A 21,623-nucleotide genomic window follows, 5' to 3' on the forward strand; every position below is an offset into this window, starting at 1 on the left:
TTCACTTTGAACCTCTAAGGCCTAGCCTGCACAGTGATTTTATTCTCGCGATAGATTTATCCGCGTACGGAATTTTACCTGCCCGTATTGCGAATGCGGTGAACGCTGTACAACTCCATACTGCACAAAATATTCGCGCGAATTTAATACCAATAACAATAATTATAAGGAAAGTACAGTACAACCAAATTAATAATGCGCATGCAGATCTTCGCTAATTGTCGTATTCCGAATCATTGAATCGTAAGAGCCCTAAACAATGCACTTGCATTTTGCACCTTGTTATAAACAAATAGGAGTCAATATCATGTGTATCATACGACCGTTGCCGAACAGTGAGGAAGATTTCTATGCGCACTATTAATTTGGTTGTACTGTATTATTTGTTCCGCGCGAATTTTAAATTGCAGTGCGGGCATCTCTATATGATTGCAAATGTTACAGAATAGCGGAAAAAAACCGCGCGATTTTTATTCGCTGTGCGGGCTAGCTCTTAGGTTGAAATCTATAGAACGCACTTTGACTTTACTTAGACTTAAGTTTCAGTAAAACGAGACAGATATATGCCAACGGTGTAACGCTGTCTCGTTTTAACGGTGTCTTAAGTCTTAGCAAAGTTAAAGTGCTCTCTATAGATCTCAGCCTTAGTGTCTTTACAGCAGTTAATCAGTGTGACGGAGAGTATAGGTACATGTACCTACGTCAAATAATTTTATAGTAATACATAGGGCCTAATAAGATAACGGTGAAACAACGGTGTGCGCGCGTCCAGCGCTGGAGGTGAAGCCCACGATCTGACCCACAATGTCGAGGTGCATACTCAGGATAGAACCCAAGACCTCCTAACTAGGATGACATCTCAACCACTGGACCATCACTGTTTTTTAGGGATTTAGGTTACTGTGTTTATTAGTTAGGCAGTGTTTGACAGTGTGAGTGAGAGTGTGGACTGTGGGCACATATACCTTAAATCAAGTATTATTCACCAAATCACCCTCATTGTGTATCGCTAAGTCACATAACATTATCACAGTCACACATGAGCATGTACGGTCGGCCTCAGAATTCGAGTAGCAATTCCGCGAAACTATTGCAACAAAAACCTGTCGCACTTATGACCTTTTTCTATAAACACGCCACATACACCTAAGCATAACCGTGCCACACGAATATGATTAAGGTGCTAAACGACATACGGCCTTTGACTGTACATGGCTCCGCGCACACACACAGAGGCAGCAGGGCGTTTTGTATCACGTGAGTCACATAACAGTATATTATCACAGTCACACATGCGCGTGCACATGGCTCCGCACACACACGCAGCGGCAGCAGGGCAGCGGTCAGGCCGTGCTCTTGACCAGCGCCTCGGTGGCCATGAGCAGCATGCGGAACTGGCGGCTGAGCGCGTGGCCGGGGCTGGAGCTGAGGAAGCCCATGATCTGCTTCTGCAGCTCGCGGACGACGCCGGGGAGGTGCTCGCGGGTCACGGGGTTGCTGGTGTCCAGGTTCATTATCGCTTCTTCTAAATACCTGCCGAGAGATACCAGGGGATATTATACTCTATACGGGGAACGAAGTTAGTATAGCGTTCGTTCTGTTACATAAACATATGTGTTAGTCAAAATGATAGAGGCAAAAATCTCAGTGGGCGTTAACCATTTTGAGTCATCAACGAATCAGAAAGAAAGAAAAAAAATTTTTTTTTTAAGCTGTGCTACACATTACCAGTCATACCTAAGGGTTAGGTTATCCCGGCGCCTCTAATACTTGAGCATTAAAAGTCAAGAGGCCATACATGATTTCAAAAACATTCAAAATTCTATTCGAAAAATTTGTGGTTAATCATGTCATTATATGAATCCTCGAGACGTCATAACAGCTCATGAAGATAAACAAAATGGCGGATAGCGTTTTTGTGGGAAAATTTGAAACACAAATGCGTTTTTATTGAACTTACGGATCGAATATAATTTTTGTGGATTATTTTGGCACTTAAAATACCCTATTATGGCATAGGCAATTTTTTTGTCAAAGTCAAAATCATTTATTCAAAGTAGGTACAATTTGTACTCCTTTTGATGGTCGAAATTGTTAAAATATAGTGGTGATAATTAATTACGTCACTTATAACAGTAATATGAGGGTTCCAAACGCGTCCAAGTCTGAGAAGAGCGCACAACAAACTACACACCGCTATCCACCGCCACTGTTTTAAGCAAACCTGTGTTTAAGGTGCGTGTCCTTGGCCATGTCGGCCGCTAGTTGCTGCACGAGCGACAGCAGCACGTGCTGCTTGAGGCGGCACGGCGGCCCGAACACGCGCGCCGGGTCGGCCGCGCGGCACGCCGCCACCACCAGCGTCAGGTCGGAGGCAGACAGCGCCAGCTGGAAGGCCCCGTTCACGTCTCCGCTCATCATGAGGGACTGGATCTGGCTCACTTGCATCTAAATCAAATCAAAAATTATTATTATTATTATTCTTTTCGAGAAAATCTGTAATTAGCCATATTTATGTACTTAATTAGCATTTAAGAATCTTATTGTTATAATTTCGCTGTAGATTTTAATTTTATAAATAAAATAAATAAATAAAATCATTTATTCGTACTATTGTACACCTTTTGATCATCTGAACTGTTAGATTTGTAAGATGATATTAGTGGTGATAATTAATTACGTAAACTTAAAACTAAAGCTATGAGGTTTCCAAACGCGCCCAGCTCTGTAAGTAAAAAAGTAAAAAAAAAAAATACTTATTCGGCTAACTCTGATTTTCAATCACCACGTGATCACTTATTTGGCTAACTCTGAAATTTTCAATCATGAAATAATGAATTAATTATTTGGCTAACTCTGATTTTCAATCATGAAATAATAAATTATTTATTTAACCAACTCGGATTTTCGATATCGAAATAATGAATTACTTATTTGGCTTACTCTGATTTTCAAGCAAGAAATAATGAATTATTTATTTAGCTACCTCTGATTTTCGAATGACTTATTTGGCCAACTCTGATTTCCAATTACAAAATAATGAAATAATTATTTGGCTAACTCTGATTTTCTATCACGAAATAATGAATTACCCGTTTGGCTAACTCTGATTTTCAATCACGAAATAATGTAACTATTTATTATAATATGATTAGAGGATGTGTTTAGCTACAAGGTGTGTATTTAAAATCATCATAGTAGTGAGTTTATACTTTCAAAAGGAAAGGTAAGGACTCCTGAACACAATTTCTTGCACTCCGTCTCTGAAAATTATTGTTACAATGAGAATTTCAAAATTAATCGAAACTGGAAGAGTTACTTCGAGATTTGGGAAGCTATGATCAAAAGTACTTTTACCTAATCCATACTAAAATTATAATGCAAAAGTGTGTCTGTCTGTAGCAAATAATTTAACCGATTTTGATGAAATTTGGTACAGAGTTAGCTTACATCCCGGTGATGGACATAGGCTACTTTTTATCCCGGTAAATCAAACAGTTCTCACAGGATTTTTAAAGGCACGGGCATTTAACCGATTTATATGAAATTTGGTATAAAGGTAGCTTGCGTCCCGAAAATCGACATAGGCTACTTTTGTCCCAGATAATCAAATGGTTCCCACGGGATTTTTAAAACAACCTAAATTCACGCAGACGAATTCGCGGGCATCATCTAGTTTAAAATAGTTATTGGATGTGTTTGTGGCTGTCAAGTTCTATTATGATTAGGACTGACCTGTCTATCGGCCACGGAGGCCGCGTTGCCGGCGGGCGAGTGCGCGCGCGACGCCGCCACCGCGCTGCGGGTCTGCTCGCGCCACCATGTCACCTCTTTCTCCAACACTCTGGTTCAAATTAATGAATTTGTCAAAAGATATAGAAAGATTTTGAACCAAATGAACTTTTGCCAGTATTTTAGAATCCTCAAACCCTCCCTTAACCTGGGTTGGTAAAACAATACATTAAAAAAATAATATTTTTGACTATATTCAAACAAGAAAAATATGGAACAGGGTCTTGGCCTGTAGTAATAAAATGAAAGTAACAGCACATGTTGTGTATAGAGGTAGTTTATGTAGTATTTATAGCATGACGTTTGAAACAAAAAATCAAATTATTTTGAATTATTGTCTTTAATAATTAATTCTAGCGCCCCATAAACTACCGCTATAAAAAACATCATATCATTTTATGACTAAAAAATCCAAGACCCTATTAAGAAGCATAATATTATGAGTCTATAATATTATCTTTTTAGGTTTTTTTTGGATTGCTGCAAAGATAGCGATTATAAGGGCCGTATTCACAATCATTACTATGTCTCACAGAGCACTCAAACGCATAGTGTAGGTTCCACCAATTAGACCATTGTAAATTGACGTGACACAGCAGTCATCTGATTGGTGGGACCTATACTGTGCGTTCGAGCGCACTGTGAGACCTCATAGTAGTGATTGTGTATACGGGTATAAGACTCACCCATGCACAACCTCTTTGATCTGCACCGCAAACAGCTGCGGTTGTAGTGGCGTAGCTTGTGCTAAAGCTTCCGCGTGCCTCTCCAGTGCAGTGCGTAAAGACGCTGCGGCCGCCGCGCCACCTCTATCCGCGGCCGCTCGCGCCGCCGCTTCCGTGTTAGCTGTGACTGAAAAAAAAAAACAATATTTGGTGTATTCTAGAGCCAAATCACAGATATGATACTATACTCTCTAATGGTATCTTGCGGAACGACTCGCGTCGTCTTCTATCTTGAACAGAAATCCGCTACGGCCATACTGACGCACAAGTAAATAAATTTTTTACTCGCACCAACTCACTCACGAATAACTCTTAGACAATTTCGCATTTACAATATTGATGTCGCTACAGCTATATTCAGATCCTCCATAAATGAAAAATAAATAATCTTTTACTCTTTCGTCCCATTCTGGAAAGCGTGATTGATCTATCTGAACTCTGAACTGCGCGTGCATCTTCTTCGTACCGGCACGACGTTTTTGAAAAATGCTTCTCAGAGACTCTCGCACCATACTCTAACAAGAATACACTACAGCCACACTGAGACGCTCAATTAAAAATACATATTTTTAACTAGTAAATTCACATTCCTACTCTTAGGTCCCATGCTGGAAGGAGTGGTCAATCTGTCAGAATATCTGCGAATGCGCCTTCTCCGCGAATGGGACGACGCTCTCGTACAATGACTTTTGTATGATTTTACTACTGATAGAGATGTCGCTACGGCCATAATGAGATGAACCATTACAAATACAACTTTTTTTTACTCACATTCCTTGGTACCGTTTTGAAATGCGTGGTTGATCTGTCTGAATAACTGCGCGTGCGCCTTTTCCATTACTGGAACGATGCTATCTAATAATGCTTCTCGGAAAGAGTCTCGCACCATTCCCGATAGTGATGTCGCTATGGCCGTGCTGAGGCGCTCCATTATTGTCTGTGAATAGGTAAGTTCACGAATCAATACGCACATCAAGCCAGGTTCAATACGGGAAAGAAAGTTCAGTAAAAAAATTTCATGCCGCCTTTAATTTGTAGTTTTTTCGATTCATCTTACCTTGAGACTCATGAGTATAAAATGCTAAATTGAGGTTAATGTAGATATTTACATTTCTTGAATACAAATGTTAAATATAAGTATTTTTGTAATTTTTCTATAGAGTGTCTTTTTTGTACTGTACATGAATAAAATATGTTTTGCTTCTTTTCATGTTGTAAACAATGCAAGAACGAACTAGAGAAATTCCAATCATTACTAATGAGGCGTTTATAATTTGTTTGTTGTTTGTTTTGTTTTTTACCCGACTGCGGCAAAGCCAAAAGGAAGGGTAATGATTTTAGCAGTGTATGTATGTATGTATGTTGTACCTTGCTGTTGGCTAGTTTGTCGATGTTGTCCCGCAGCAGCCTGTCAGTGGCGGAGAGCTTGGCGGCCAACTCGTGTTGCAAGGCATGCGCGAGCGGCTCTAGCGCCCTCGCGGCGCCGGCTCCAGCCGCCGTGGCTGCTGCAGCGCTGGCGGATTCACCCACTCGCGCTATACGCTCCCATCTGACAAAAACCGGCCAAGTGTGAGTCAGACTCACGTATGAGGGTTCCGTACTCGGGTATTTTTCCAACATTTTGCACGTCAACTCAAAAACTATTATGCATAAAAATAAATGAAAATCTGTTTTAGAATGTACAGGTAAAGAAAGCCCTTTCATATGATACCTTGGTATAGTTATCTTACTTTGAAAATTGAAACACACTTTTTTTTAAATGATGTAACCACAAATTCGCGGTTTTCGGATTTATTCCTGTACTTGTGCTATAAGACCTACCTACCTGCCAAATTCCATGATTCTAGGTCAACGGGAAGTACCCTATAGGTTTCTTGACAGACACGACGGACAGACAGACAGACAGACAGACAGACAACAAAGTGATCCTATAAGGGTTTCGTTTTTCCTTTTAAGGTACGGAACCCTAAAAACAAATAAAAAGCTGGTTTGTTATACCACAGAATTGTTTGAATACAAAGATGATACGAAGATGTTTAAATACAATAGAATGGAAAGATTTTTGCTACAAATCCACTTTTACACATGCTTTTGAGTTGTCAAAGGAATCTACCACTGATTTGGAAAGCCAATTCGGGATAAATAGAGACTATTGTTACTTAAATTTTAGCTTTTTAGATCCAACATCGTACTTAGGTATGTAGAAATTTGAAATGATTTATTTGTTTTTAACATAGGTCTTTTTACAAAATGTACTGGAGGCCTGAATTAAGTTTGCAAAACCTGTATTTCCCTAAACCTGTGGTCCTTCAGAAGATCTGAGGGTATCTGTAGAAGTTTTAACCAAGTTCTTTAAGTCCTCATTATCTCCCACGGCTATCACGCTACCAGGCTCATTAATTTTTTGGTAGATACATAGGTCCTAGCTTCAGCTTGCCGGGATGTTACGGATATTCTAACACCTTACATATAACAAAATGCTTACCCAGCATTTAGTGCAGTGTCAATGGTAGCGGCGGTGTGCTGTAGCGATTCCTCCAACAGTGCTCGCGGCGCGTGCGTCTCACTGCGCAGAGACATTATCGTGCGGGACTGCACCGACATCATCTCTGGAAAACAATGGAATAGGATTATTCTATATCCATACTAAAAGCAGGTGATAGCCACACAATCGTAATCATTATCAACTGATAGACGTCCACTGCTGGAGATATGTTTCTTGTAGGGACTTCCACACACCACGGTCTTACGCCGCCTGAATCCAGCGGCTCCCTGCGACTCGTTTGATATCGTCCGCTCTAGTAGAGGGGTCTTCCAACGCTGCGCTTTCCGGTACGTGGTCGCTATTCCTACCTTGGGACCCCAACGTCTATCGGTTTTTCGAACTAGGTAGCCTGCCCATTGCCACTTTAGCTTCTCAACACGTTGAGCCACACAATGGACTAGGATTAAAAAAACTAATCATCATAGTGAGATATAAACTGATACAGCGACATCTATGTTTGATCTTATGAAGTAGGAAACACTGCCACAGCTATCAACACTTCAAGAGCTAAATTACTTACCAGTCAGATTATCCAGCTTCTCTTCAAGCGACTGTAGGCGATTTTTCGTGTCCTCTTCCAGCGACTGTAAGCGATTTTTCGTGTCCTCATCTACAACGTATCGCTCGATCACGCTTACGTCGCTCACGGGCGGCGCGCTTGGGGCGACGAGCGGTAAAAGCGGCGCGCTAAGCGATTGTGTGCTTGACTTTTCGCTTGACGCTTTGCGCTGGTTCGCTTCTGTGATCTGAGCGAGCGAGATTTGAGGCCAAGACGTATCGCTGTCTGAAAGAGATGGAGTTATGAAAACTTGATAAAATGAAAAAAGGACACCAACCTAAGAATAAAGAGAATGTATGTAAGGTAACTATACCCTTTACAGGTTTCTACACGGCATCGTAACGTAACGCTTAACCGCTTAGCAGCACAGCTTTTCTGGTAGGATGGTAACTAGCCACAGCCGTAGCCTCCTACCAGACCAGAATTATTTGGTCAGGAACACAAATCTTTAATTTTTTTGGGATGTGAATTCACGGTTTTCAGTTTTTTTCCTTTACTTGTGCTATAAGAGATTGCTATCTGCCAAACATAAATTCTAGGTCAACGGAAAGTGTCCTATGGGTTTTGAATCCCCTGAATTGACAGACAAAAAGACAGACACAACTAAGTGAACCCATAAGGGTCCTTTTTTGCCTCTTGAGGTATGGAAAAAATGAGATATTTGTATACTAACTTGCATGCGTGAGTTTGGCGGGAGGCGGCGGTTTGTCGGGAGATGTGAACAGATCTGCGTTGAACAGTTGTCCGGTGGGCACCAGGTCATCAGTGACCGGCGCCACGGCCTCCGACGCCGGTTCTGTTTCTTGGCTGGAGTTCTGTTTGGTGGCTTCCTCGTCTTCTTCCTGACAGCCATAAGGAAGTGGTCGTATTGAATAAATGAAAGAATGAATGCAAAAATAAACACAGTACGGACAGCCTAGTACTCATATGAGATAAGTGTTAAGACGAGTGGGTTAAGAGTTGACGTTAGCCTCGTAAGGGCCCTGGGGTTCGATCCCTGCACCTCTAACTTTTCGGAGTTATATTATGTGTTTTGAGCAATTAATTAATATCACCTGCTTTAATTGTGAAACAAAACATCTTTTTATCCCAGAAAATCAAAGTCTCACGGGATTTTAAAAAAAAGCAAAGCAAAAGCGAAACAATACATCTTTTTATCCCAGAAAATCAAAGAGTTCTCACGGGATTAAAAAGAAAGAAAGCAAAGGAAACATCTTTTTATCCCAGAAAATCAATGAGTTCTCCAAAATCAAAGAGGGGGTCTAAATCCACGCGGACGAAGTCGTAATAATAACATCATGCACTATGTCATTAAATCAGAGTCTCACCATATCCGTGAAGAAGGGTTGGTCGTTGTGTCCCATGATCTCTTGCACTTCGCGACTCGGACTGGAGCCACCGGATGCTTTGTTCACCTCGCCCAGGGGGACTTCCTCATTTACACCTGAAAATAGTAACACTTAGGGCCAACGCATACCTACTGAGTGGAGCAGATTTTTAGGGTTCCGTATCTCCAGAAAAAAAAGAAACCCTTATAGAAACATTTCATTGTCTGTCTGTCTGTCTTCTCAGTTAAGACCCGTCAAGGGAATCAAAACCCATAGGGTACTTCTCGTTGACCTAGAATAATGAAATTCGGCAAGAAACAATGTCTTATAGCACAAGTATAGTGAAAAATCTGAAAACCGTGAATTTGTGGTCCCATCACAAAGAAAAATTGAAAAGTGTTCTACCTTGTACGATGGAACGGAACCCTTCGTGTACAAATATGACTCGCACTTGACCGGGGTTAAATAACAACTTAAATTCAGCTTAGTTTTAGTACCTAGCACAAAATTTATTGAAAATAATATATCGAATCAAAATATCACTGACGTAGGGAAAACTCGAGTTAGGGAGTTTATGATTCCGTCACAATTATTACAATCTATGTAAATATTTTTTTTTAATAAATAAATAAAATATAATATATTATTTCCAGCTAAGACGTTACAATGGCGGCCATTAAGTCATTCCGTCAGTCATGGACACGTTGCACAATCTTACCTCCGGATAGAATGGACTTGTTGGAGATGTCGGGCGTAGCGGACAGAGGCGGGTCGTCGTCTTCGCGCTTGCCCGGCGAACTGGAATAATGGCAACTCTTTTATAAAATACCCGAGTGAGTTTGTTCTCAGACCTGGGCGCGTTTGGAACCCTCGTAGCTTTAGTTTTAAGTTTACGTAATTAATCATCACAAATATATCATTGTACAAATCTAATAATTCTGACCTTCAAAAGGAGTACCTATTTTGAATCAATTAGACTATTTGAGTTTTTTTTTTTTGAGTTTTATCCAGCTATATTTAAATGTTCCCGTAGATGCGACGCTTCATAGTAACATGTTCCAACTAACATCTGTGTCCGTACTTCTGTCAATTTTGACCCTTATTATGAATATTACACCCTATATTGAATCAAAATGCATTTCTAGCTAAGATGTTGCAACATGGTTTCGAGTACTTCGGTCACATCCACACCAGAATTTGTTGAAAAACTCATGGTCACTGGTAAGATCGAAGGAAAGAGACCCCGCGGACGTAGCCCGAGACGTTGGTCAGACCAACTAAAAGAAGCGGTCCACACATCTATCTTCTATGCTATGCACGTGGCCAGAAATAGGAAGCAATGGAGGAACATCATAGCAAAGACTGCATCTAAGGGGAGCCACGATCCTCAAAATTGAGGGAACGACGCAGGAAGAAGTAGATTCAGTACCTGAAAGCATCGGGGGTCATGAGGTTGAGCGGCGGCGGCAGCGACGACGGCGACTCCGGCCGCGGGCCCATCAGACTGCCGGGCTGGGTCTGCAAGTTACGATAAACTGGTTAAGTGGGCGTCAGTATGGCTTCGTGACCATACTAGTAGTTAAAACTTTGGTGGTAATGTTTTCTTAAACGATATACAAGGAACTGTACGGGAGCTGTGGCTGTGTGCTCGACCGTAGCAATAGGGAAATTTCCCAACCGAGCGGTGTTGTGCTCGGTAGCGCCAGCTGGGCCGACGGTTGTGCGTCAAAACTTCTATATATAGTGCAATTTGGTAAACGCTCTGTCAATGCGATTGAAAGTTGCGTGTTTTCTCCTTGTATTCCAATTAAGCTACCCGTGCTGCCATCTAGGCGTAGGTCGTGAGTTATCAGGCTGGGGTTCGTGTTTCGAGCGTTGTTGATTGATTGAGTTTTAGAAGCGACATCTTCTTGCGAATGTGGCAACCGCTACAGAACCAAAAGCTTAGTTTGCTATAATCTGCTAAACCAGACAAACCACTCGACGTACGTTTGTATATCATGGACTTCCGCAAAATAACGCCTGCTTCTGTACAACATTCTCAAACGATGTTTTTTTAAAAGTGAAAACTTGTGACCTGTGTCCTCATGAGCAGGTTCTTGAGCTGCTGCGTCTGCTGCTGTATGATGGAGGACGGCAGCAAACCCGCAGACTCGTCCGCGTCGCCGTCCTCTAGCGTCAGCTCTTCTAGATCTGACCAGTACAGAAAGATTTGATAAGAATTTGTTAAGAGTGGCTGGTTTTTGTGTTAGTTGGTGTTTTTTGGTGGTGGAACTGACTAGGAAGAGCTCTAAAGGGGCGCCGCGCGTATGTCGGCGGGCGCCGGCGCAGACGGAGTCCATACTTGTATAAATTCAATAACTTGAAAATATCACAAACTTGACATTGGCTAATCAGAGTAAAGCCAGATTTAAAGAAGAAAAAAAAAAACAGCTTGATTACGGGACAACTTTTTATCCTGGAAAATCAAAGAGTTCCCACGGGATCTATAAAAACCTCCATCCACGCGGACGAAGTCGAGGGCATCCTCTAGTACTGTATAAGAAACATACCGTTCAGGGGCAACATGCGGTCGGCGGGCGCGGGCGGCTCGTACACAAGCTGGGCGAGTTGCAAGGTCTTGGGGTGGACGATATACAGCTTTATGTGAACCCGCGTTCCGCAGTGCAGCGGCCCGTTGTCGTCCTGGTGCCAAGCAAATTATTGAATTGATGTATTGATTACCTGGCTGAGTTTGTTGTGGGCTCTTCTCAGACTTGGGCGCGTTTGGAACCCTGGTAGCTTTAGTTTTAAGTTACGTAATTTAAGTTATATATCACCACTATATCGTACTTTAACAATTTTTGACCATCAAAAGGAGTACAATTGTACCTACTTTGAATAAATGATTTTGACTTTGACTTTGATTGATGATCCGTCCAAAGTAATCATAATCATAATTTATTCATTGCAATACACCTTTTACAATAGATGGTACAAAAGTTTTCAAATCACAGTGTATTTACCATTACAATGGTGTGTAATGCATAAAGGTAGCATCGTATACCCAGAGAATGCTACTTCAAATTCAGTCAGAAAAGCTGCTGTGTCTGGCCGCCACAGGTTTTAATGAAGCAATATGTATAAGTGGAGGCGATCACAAGGGATCGGAGACGGTCGAAGTGATACAGTGTATACAAGAACTTGCATAGCCCTAAAGCAGAAGTAGAAGATGAAATAAAGTAACAATGGGAGTGTACGGGAGCTGTGGCTGCGTGCTCGACCGTAGCAATAGGGAAATTTCCCAACCGAGCGGTGTTGTGCTCGGTAGCGCCAGCTGGGCCGACGGTTATGCGTTGAAACTTTTATATACATATAGTGCAATTTGGTAAACGCTCTGTCAATGCGATTGAAAGTTGCGTGTTTCTCCTTGTATTCCAATTAAGCTACCCGTGCTGCCATCTAGGCGTAGGTCGTGAGTTATCAGGCTAGGGTTCGTGTTTCGAGCGTTGTTGATTGATTGAGTTTAGAAGCGACATCCTCTTGCGAATGTGGCAACCGCTACAGGAGCATCATATTTTATGCTGTATCAAGTCATTTCAAAACCTTTTCAGGATTTTTTTACTCAATGCTTTTCGTATGAATTGCTAAGGCAGGCACGCGACCCAGACCTCATCATTGCTTTTTATTGTCGTCTAGGAAAACAACATGCCTGACAGTTCTCCATAATATTCTCAAAGGTGTGTGAAGTCTGCCAATCTGCACTCGGCCAGCGTGGTAGACTACAGCCAAAACCTTCTCATTTAAAGAAGAGACCCGTACTCAGTACTGAGCTGGCGATGGGTTGATCATGATGATGTGAAATTGTAACTTACACGATGGTGCAACTCATAGTCTATGGGCGAGTCGACCGCGTCGCCGCCCGAGCCGTTTGTATGGAAGGGGTCGTTGCAGCGGGACTCGCCAAAGGTGTGTGAAGTCTGCCAATCGGCACTCGGCCAGCGTGGTAGACTACAGCCAAAACCTTCTCATTTAAAGAAGAGACCCGTACTCAGTAGTGAGCTGGCGCTGGGTTGATCATGATGACGTGAATTTGTAACTTACATGATGGTGCAACTCGTAGTCTATGGGCGAGTCGACCGCGTCGCCGCCCGAGCCGTTTGTATGGAAGGGGTCGTTGCAGCGGGACTCGCACTTCGTCTGCTGCTCCTCTACACACAAATACTTCAATTAAGAGCCCGCTTCATCGAAGCGATAACCCGCTGGCGGGTGGAACCTTAAATAGTGCTGTTTACACAGATGACGGAAACAACGTGACTTGTGCGTGTCACCCTTTTCGTCTAACTGTACCTCACCACGAGGAGGCAGGCCAGGTGAATGAATTTTGCTTGAGATTCAAGATTTTTTAGTCAAAAACGGTAAAGTAAGAAGAAAGAAAAGTAAGAAGAAAGAAAAGTAAGAAAATCAAAGATTTCCCACGAGATTTTTGAAAACCTAAATCCACGCGAGCGAAGTCGCGGGAATAAGACTTGGGCGCGTTTGGAACCCTCGTAGCTTTAGTTTTAAGTTACGTAATTAATTATCACCACTATATCGTACAAAAAAAATAAAATTTAACAGTTTCGACCATCAAAAGGACTAAAATTGTACCTACTTTGAATAAATGATTTTGACTTTGACTAAGCCAGTTACATCTCGGCAAACCGCACAGCAGCTTGGTAGTAACAAAAGTCAAAGCTCAGAACAAACTCACCAGCATCCACGATACAAAAACTCAGCACTGGGTAGCGCAGCAGGAACTGGGAGATTCTCTTGCAGTACGCCAACGAGTCGTCGCCGTCGCGTGCCATTTCCAGCACGTAAAGACTCCTGGGAACAAACTCATTCTACTTTATAACATTACTAGCGACCCGCCCCGGCTTCGCACGGGTGGACATTTATTTTTTCTATTTTCCGGGATAAAATATAGCCTATACGGATTCGGAAGAATCCCTCTAAGTAATGGTAAAAGAAATTTTGAAATCGGTCCAGTAGTTTTTGAGCCTATTCAATACAAACATAGAAAAATACAAAAATACAAAGGTTTCCTCTTTATAATATTAGTATAGATGGAGTCATTGGAAAATCCCCATCCCAAAATTTTCTAAGATTTAGAGTTACTTGGGTGGTTACTTGGCCACTTTTTGTATAAATCCATACTGATATCTTTATTCATGTAAGCTACGGTTGGTATCATTTAACCCACTCCCGAGCTTTCTTATCATTTAAATAATCCTTAACATTATAGTAGGATTTTTCAATATGTTTCCGTTTAATAATAACTTTGAACTTGTTGAGAGACATCTCCAATGTGTATTCTGGGAGCTTATTGTAAGAACGTACACAATCACACTAATATTATAAAGGAGAAAGTTTGTATGTGTGGATGTGTGTGTGTGTGTGTGTGTGTGTATTTGTTACTCCTTCACGCAAAAACTACTGGATGGATTTGGCTGAAATTTATAATGGAGATAGATTATACCCTAGATTAGCACATAGGCTACTTTTTATCCCGGAGAATCAAAGAGTTCCCACGAGAATTTTAAAAAAACCTACATCCACGCGAACGAAGTCGCGGGCATCAGCTAGTTTCCAATAAATGAATTACTAAGTTTACTTAGCCTAGAAGTGGGCATTACAAGTCTATTTTTATTTATTTCTTGTATTTACATTATGACAGTCACTTTTTTTTAAAGGTTTATGTTTTTATGGACATATACTATATTGGCTATGCACTGTCATAATTTTCAACACAACAGACAAGAAGCTTCACTTGGAAATAATTGAGACTGCACCTTGCGTTGAAGTCAGACAGCAGCAGGTAGTTGGCGCTGGGGTCGAGCCTGGCGTTGAGCAGCGCGGGCGCGGCGCCGGGCGCGGGCGCGAAGCTGAAGCTCTGCAGGCACGCCCACGACTTGCACGACCAGATCTTTATGTATGTGTTGTTCTCCGCGCCCGTCACCGCGAACTTCCAGAACTGGACGCTGGAACTGAGCCCATGCCATCAATCCCGTGTTTGACAACTTTTTTATCAAAAGCAAATAATATATAATAGTCATATTCCGTCCTTTTTTAGCAATATTAAATAGAAAAAGATGCAGATACTCTAAATTTAGTTTAGAGAAAGACAACAGAACCGGCACCAATGTCTGACAATAATTTTGAAAATTTAAGAGTTTAAAGACTAATTCAATGATATTTGTTCAGATATATACTTAACAAGTGTAAATTAAAAATTTATAACACCCCCGACAAGTGAAGGTTACAGTAATAACTAGAAAAGAGCTGATAACTTTCAAACGGTTGAACTGATTTTCTTGGATTACAGCTAAGAACTCTCTCTATCAAGCCACCTTTCAAACAAAAAAAAAACTAAATTAAAATCGTTTCATTAGTTTAGGACAGATACACACGTCAAACTTATAACAACCCTCTTTTTGGGTCGGGGGCTAAAAACACTTGATGCGACGCCGCGCCACAAGTAATGTGAAAGGGCCCCAATGGCAGTTGGCACTTACTCAGTGAGGTAGTTCTTGTGGTTGTCGAGGAAGAACAGGCTGCTGAGCGGCTTGCCGTCGTGCGGCTGCCACTTGTGCAGGCAGCGCGGGCTGCTCTCGTTGTTCATGTACACCTGCGACACGTCACGGACTTCACTACGTTGATGACAATCAATCATCTATACTAATAAATAAAATTGGAGTGTCTGTCTGTAATTTCGAAATAACTACCTCATATTAAGCTCATATGGTTATTTGAACGATACCATAACTGAATCACACGTTTTTAAAATTTTTGTCTGTTTGTCTGTCTGTCTGTCTGTTTGAAAAGGCTAATCTTTGGAACGGCTGAACCGATTTTGACGGGACTTTCACAGGCAAGTAGAGGATTGACCAGGGCGTAACATAGGCTACTTTTTTAACCGACTTTCAAAAAGAGAGTTGTGTTTTTCTACCTATGTACACCGAAATCTCCGAGATTTCTGAACCGATTTGCGTCATTTCTTTTTTAACCGATAGAGGAACTTTGCGACATTGTTTCATAAAAAATTTGGAGTCCAACTCCTCAATCCTCATGCTGCAGGGGATCTGACCAATCCACGCGGGCGAAGCTGCGGGCATCAGCTAGTCAATCATATTATTGCAAAAGAGGATGGGACAAGTTGGCTGGCATCACACTAATATTTTAAAGGCGAAAGTTTGTATGTGTGTATGTGTGTGTGTGTGTGTGTGTGTTGTGTGTGTGTGTGCGTATGTTTGTTACTCCTTCACGCAAAAACTACTGGACGGATTTGGCTGAAATTCGGAATGGAGATAGATAATATCCTGGATTAGCACATAGGCTACTTTTTATCCCGGGAAACCAAAGAGTTCCCACGGGATTTCGAAAAACCTAAATCCACGCGGACGAAGTCGCGGGCGTCAGCTAGTATCCAATAAAAACCACTTGCCCATAAAATGAAAGCTAATATCAAACACTTCCATTTTTATTATGGGCAGAATGCTGTAAACCACCGGAGAAAAGAGATATCACCTATGCAAGCACCAAAAAAACTTGCAGTTTTTACTAGTATTTATTGCAATTACATATGATTTCATTTCATTTAGTTATAAACCATTTATATTACTGTACTCAATACACTCCAGTACATATGCTATTCTCAAAAAATGTCTTCAATGACGTCATAAATCTTTTTTTTGAAGAACAATGTTGCAACTTGCATTGCATGCAATCAAGCTCGGTCTTTCCGCGCTCCACTCTGCAAAGGTTCTGCTTAAGTATCCCTCTAAGATTAATTACCCAAGCGATAAGCTGACCAAAAATGCAGCACAGAATGAACCTCTCCATTATTGATTGAATATTGACAAGAAAATCGTCACAAAAAAACCTGGGCCCATAACCTGCGTGTGTATGACCTGGAATGATTACCTGCGCGAACATGACGTATCCATCGGCCGCAGCAGTAGCCAGCGCAGTGCCGTCGGGAGAGAAGGCCGCGTCCAGCACCGCGCCATCGTGTGCGCCGGCTTCCCGGCCCGCGCCCATGTTCAGCGCGTCGGCGGCCGACACCCAGCCGCCGCTCTTGCAGGCTGCTATGATGGCGCGGATGTTCCACATGCGGGCTGCAACCGCCAGAACATGTTCAAATATACTATATCGCCTGTTTGTGACAGCGTGTTATTTCGGAAAAGTGTCATTTTGACCTACTGACTAGCTGATGTTTTGATGACTTTGTCCGCGTGGATTTAATTTTTCAAAATCCTGTAGGAACACTAACAATCCTGTAGCCTAAGTACGCACAACAGATGAAAATGTTTAAGTTCGGAAACCAGCCCAGAGAAGATGTAGCTTAATATGTGTTAATCTATCTTCATTCCGAATTTCAGTCAATTCCGTTCAGTAATTTTTGCGTCAAAAAACATACTGGCGTCACACTACAACAGTGAGTAAGGCAAGTTTGGTGGTGAGTGGTCACCTTGGTTGGCGTGCGTGGTGAGCAGCAGGCGCGCCACGTCATCATCGGGCGCGTCCTCTTCGTCTGGGATGTAGGGGCACCACACCACGCGGTGAGTGTTTCCACCGACACCTGTGTCCTCCCGCACTTCCGCCACTGGCGTCACGCTACAACAATGAGTAAGGTAAGTTAAGAGTGCTCTCCATAGTCGCTTTAAGTCAAGTGTGCTTTAGCGATCGGTGATTGTTGCAAAAAAAATTTTTTTAATGAATCAAACAATTAATTGTAAATTGATGCATCTTCATAAAACCATTTGTATAAAAATTATCTGATCAATAGTTCAATTGTTAGATTCGGTTGACTGTATTAACCTATTACAGGGCATAGCCGACTAAACTAACATATTTTCGTTATAGGTGTCACTGACAGCACTCTGTGCAGGGTCTGCATGGAGGTTGATCAAACACCGACACACGTGGTGTTAGAGTGCAGGACAACGCAAGCGCCATTTGTGATCTCCAACTCACTCAATGAAGACTCGGCAACCTGGGCGGTCTACTCGGCTTCTGGAGCCAGCTTGGATGGCTGGAGTGAAGACTTCAGCTGGCAGGAGCAATGCACACACAACAGACAGGAACATTTAAGTGCAAAAACCAACCCAAAAAGAACAAAGAAAGTCTTACTTGAAATTAACACCATCGCCTTCAAGTTCGTGTATATAAAAATTCCCCATTTCATCGATGGAGGCCAGCACTGCTTGGTTTTCAATGTGAGCAAAAGCGAGGTCTTGTACCTGTTGAAAAAATAATATTATAAACATGAAAGTTTGTATGTATGGATGGTTGTTTGTTATTCATTCACACGAAAACTATTGGACGGATTTGGCTGAAATTTTGAATGGAGATCGATTATATCCTGCTTTGACACAATTTTATCCCGGAAAATCGGTGAATTCCCACAGGATTTTTAAAAACCTATATCTACGCGTACGAAGTCGCGGCATCAGTATTGCTACTGGTGAAAAAGTTTTCAAAATCGGTTCAGTAGTTCCAGATATTACTTCGTTCAAAGTAACCCACAAACTTACAAACTTTTACCTCTTCTAATACAGTAGAACGCCGACTATCCGAACGCCGATTCACCGAATCGCCAATTATCCGAATCGGTCCTAAGCGTAATATAAAAAATTAAAACCAAGCACTGTACGTAAGTAATGTAATTTTTGTTTTGTTTTGTTTTGTTGTCACAAGTTGAAACTCTAGTGCACTACTTACATATTGTAGAATTGAGTTTGTTAAATTTAATAAAGTTTATTCTATGTGTGACAGTTCGTTTTTCTTTATTACCAGTCTATGTCCGATTATCCGAATTTTCGATTATCCGAATCGACCCCGGTCCCAATTAATTCGGATAATCGGCGTTCTACTGTACTTATTGTATAATGTATTGTTCTAATGTAGATTAGTTAGACATAGTCACCTCTCCCTTCATGCCTTTTATGAGCGCCCGTTGCTCCCCTCCTAACTCAGGTTGGTACACCACTCGCACCATACCGGTGGGGGTCTTTGAAGTGCCCGAGTTTGCACCCATTGCTGCAACAGAATTTAACTTTTATACTTCCCGTCCTCCCTAACAATATTATATTACATCATCTTAACACGTCATGTGATGTTGTATTTATGACATGAAATGACAAAATTTCATGTAATGTCTTCATATACACAGCTTTATTATAACAGAACATTTTGTCACATCTATACATATAATAAAATTGTAGAAAAGTGGTGTCTGTACAATGGAAATATATAAAAAAAAGTAGCAGGGGTTGTTATTATATTGATGCCGAACCCGAAATTGAATTTTTTTTTTGTCTGTTTGTCTGTGTGTTTGTGCACGCTAATATCAGAAACGGCTTATTCGATTTAGATACGGTTTTCACTAATATATTGTAGTAAGCTTCATTTAACATTTAGTGTTTATTTCATGTCAATCGGTTCATAAATAAAAAAGTTATGTCAATTTAAAGAATCACGGCGAACATTTTTAACGTACGTTACAGAGTACGTACTACACGCCTCGCGCCTGAGCGTCCGTGGCTATATAAATCAGTATTCCACGCGAACGAAGTCGCGGGCACAGCTAGTCTAAAATATTCCTAAAATCTTATAGCACACTTACAATGTGCTGCAAAACATTTGATTTACCAAACTATACAGCTGCATGACAGTAAAAATTCAGTTTTTGTACGATTGCACACACACACACAACATCATGCAACATCGACCTTCTTGTACCTTTCTGAACTCTATACTACTAACAGTAATAACTGTTGACGCATAAAGACGTTGTTTTGCATAGCGTCACACATCAGATCTGCTGGGTGGGTTTATTCAATTATTAGATGGCTGCTTGCATTACTAGATATTAAGTAGGTTTAGTACTGTTATTTACTTACAAAGACCTATAATGCTATAAGCCAGAAACTCTCCACTCATGTGAACAGCCAGCAGTTGCCCGGGATAGAACCTGGACTGCCAGTGATAGTCCACCAGCGTCTTCAGCTTCATCTTGGAGCTTCCATGGTTGTGGTTGCCAGGGTTGGAGGTTACAACCACGTTGGAAGCATACACTTCTGCACTGCATATTTCATCATCCTCCGAGAATGATCTGTAATAAATAACCATTTACATTTAAATCTACTTACCTAACTCTCTATTTAAATCACATGACATTACACTACACACTAATGTTATTGTTTGTTTGAGTTTGTGTGTGTGTGTATGTGTGCGTGCATGTGTGTACGTATGCATATGCAAGTGGGCATAGGCGTGTATGTGTGTACCTACACATAATTTAATTTTTTGATTTAATTTAATGAGTTTCCTTAAATTCTCATCACTTATCGGAGTTTAACTATTTATTCCCACTAATTGAACTCTTAAAAGAATTTAGCTGCAGTTGAACTAGTGGGGAAAAAGTCTCACTAGTTCAACAGTTGAACTAATCAGTTGGATGGTTGAACTGATGGGAATGAGCACTTAGATCTGCAAATATATTACACTGAGAGTAGAGAGTAACATTGGCATTAAACGTAGTTTTCCTTAAAGTAACAGTGTAAACTAACACTGTAACACGATAGAAACTAAATGATTGCTTCCACTTGAAAACTTGAGAGAAATAAATAGGGCCTAATTATAGCAGACATGTCATAAGGTAGGTATACTACTGTATAAAACCCTTACAGATTTAAAAACTATATTGAGATTTCTTGACAAAAACTACTGTTGCATTTAAGCTACATGGCTTAATTGCAATCATTTTTTTAAATAAATAAAATCTACATTATAGTATGTCTTTTCCATTGTACATAGACTGACTTTTCAATTAGTAACCTATATATATACAATGCAGAATTTGCCACCCATCTATCTCTACAATCTACAATATACTTGGTATAGAAGGTAGTACCTATTGAAAGAAGTGTAGAAAAAGTAAATAAAATACTAATTTGCTTCACTATGTTTATTAAAACAAAAATAATAGCTGACAGAGTACTTCCAACACCAATTTAAAATGTTTGAAGGTTATATCCAATTAGCACAATAGTTTGAAGAATCTAAAGCATTATCATCATTAAATTTACTTTTATATTACTTTTTAAAGCTAAGAGCTGTATTTCTATCGACATATCGAATGCAGAAATATAAATTGAAAGTTTCTCACATTGTTTGAGTTGTCTCCGATAGTTTCGGAAGCATCGCAGTGGGTTGCATTTTTGAACTAATCATCAATTACATACATTTATCATGAAAAAACACTTTAGCACCACAGTTGTAATGTAGTTCCTCATAAAATTACTAAAATTCAGCAAACGCGACAGTAAAGCCGACAGACATTCGACAGTAAATGTGTTCCGTTTCACGCGATCAGTGATTACTGACAATTCGTGGTCTGTGATTACTGATTACAAAAATACATATTCGATAAGCGTTCCGTTACATACAATTTTGTATTTTTAGTTCTTTACTAAACAAAACAAATATGTAATCTGCCGGGCGATTCAGAACAATCGATTCGGAAAGTTATCGTTCGATAAGACGTATTTTTCAATGAAGAGTACGTCTTATCGAACGGTAACTTACCGAATCGAGTGTTCTGAATCGCCCGGCTGGTTCGAAAAATACTCAAAAGACATTGGGAAACA

The 21,623-nt window shown here is 40.9% G+C and overlaps 1 protein-coding gene across 1 annotated transcript; it reads right to left on the reverse strand.

The window, feature by feature from the left end:
• Positions 1–265: 265 nt before the first annotated feature.
• On the reverse strand, positions 266–21,314 carry LOC123864555 (enhancer of mRNA-decapping protein 4-like). The gene is made up of 24 exons (XM_045905110.1): positions 21,143–21,314; positions 19,875–20,086; positions 18,899–19,011; positions 18,103–18,212; positions 17,441–17,586; positions 16,894–17,087; positions 15,486–15,598; positions 14,763–14,957; positions 13,682–13,797; positions 13,033–13,139; positions 11,502–11,634; positions 11,027–11,142; positions 10,379–10,467; positions 9,668–9,747; positions 8,950–9,065; positions 8,295–8,463; positions 7,583–7,846; positions 7,003–7,126; positions 5,886–6,066; positions 5,289–5,454; positions 4,479–4,644; positions 3,736–3,844; positions 2,225–2,448; positions 266–1,533 (listed from the first exon to the last, which is right to left on the reverse strand). The coding sequence occupies exons 1-24, from the start codon at positions 21,205–21,207 to the stop codon at positions 1,344–1,346; spliced, it is 3,498 nt and encodes a 1,165-aa protein (XP_045761066.1). The 5' UTR covers positions 21,208–21,314; the 3' UTR covers positions 266–1,343.
• Between the last annotated feature and the right edge of the window lie 309 nt (positions 21,315–21,623).

This window comes from Maniola jurtina, chromosome 1, assembly GCF_905333055.1.
Source record: "Maniola jurtina chromosome 1, ilManJurt1.1, whole genome shotgun sequence".
Classification (NCBI taxonomy): Eukaryota; Metazoa; Arthropoda; class Insecta; order Lepidoptera; family Nymphalidae; genus Maniola; species Maniola jurtina.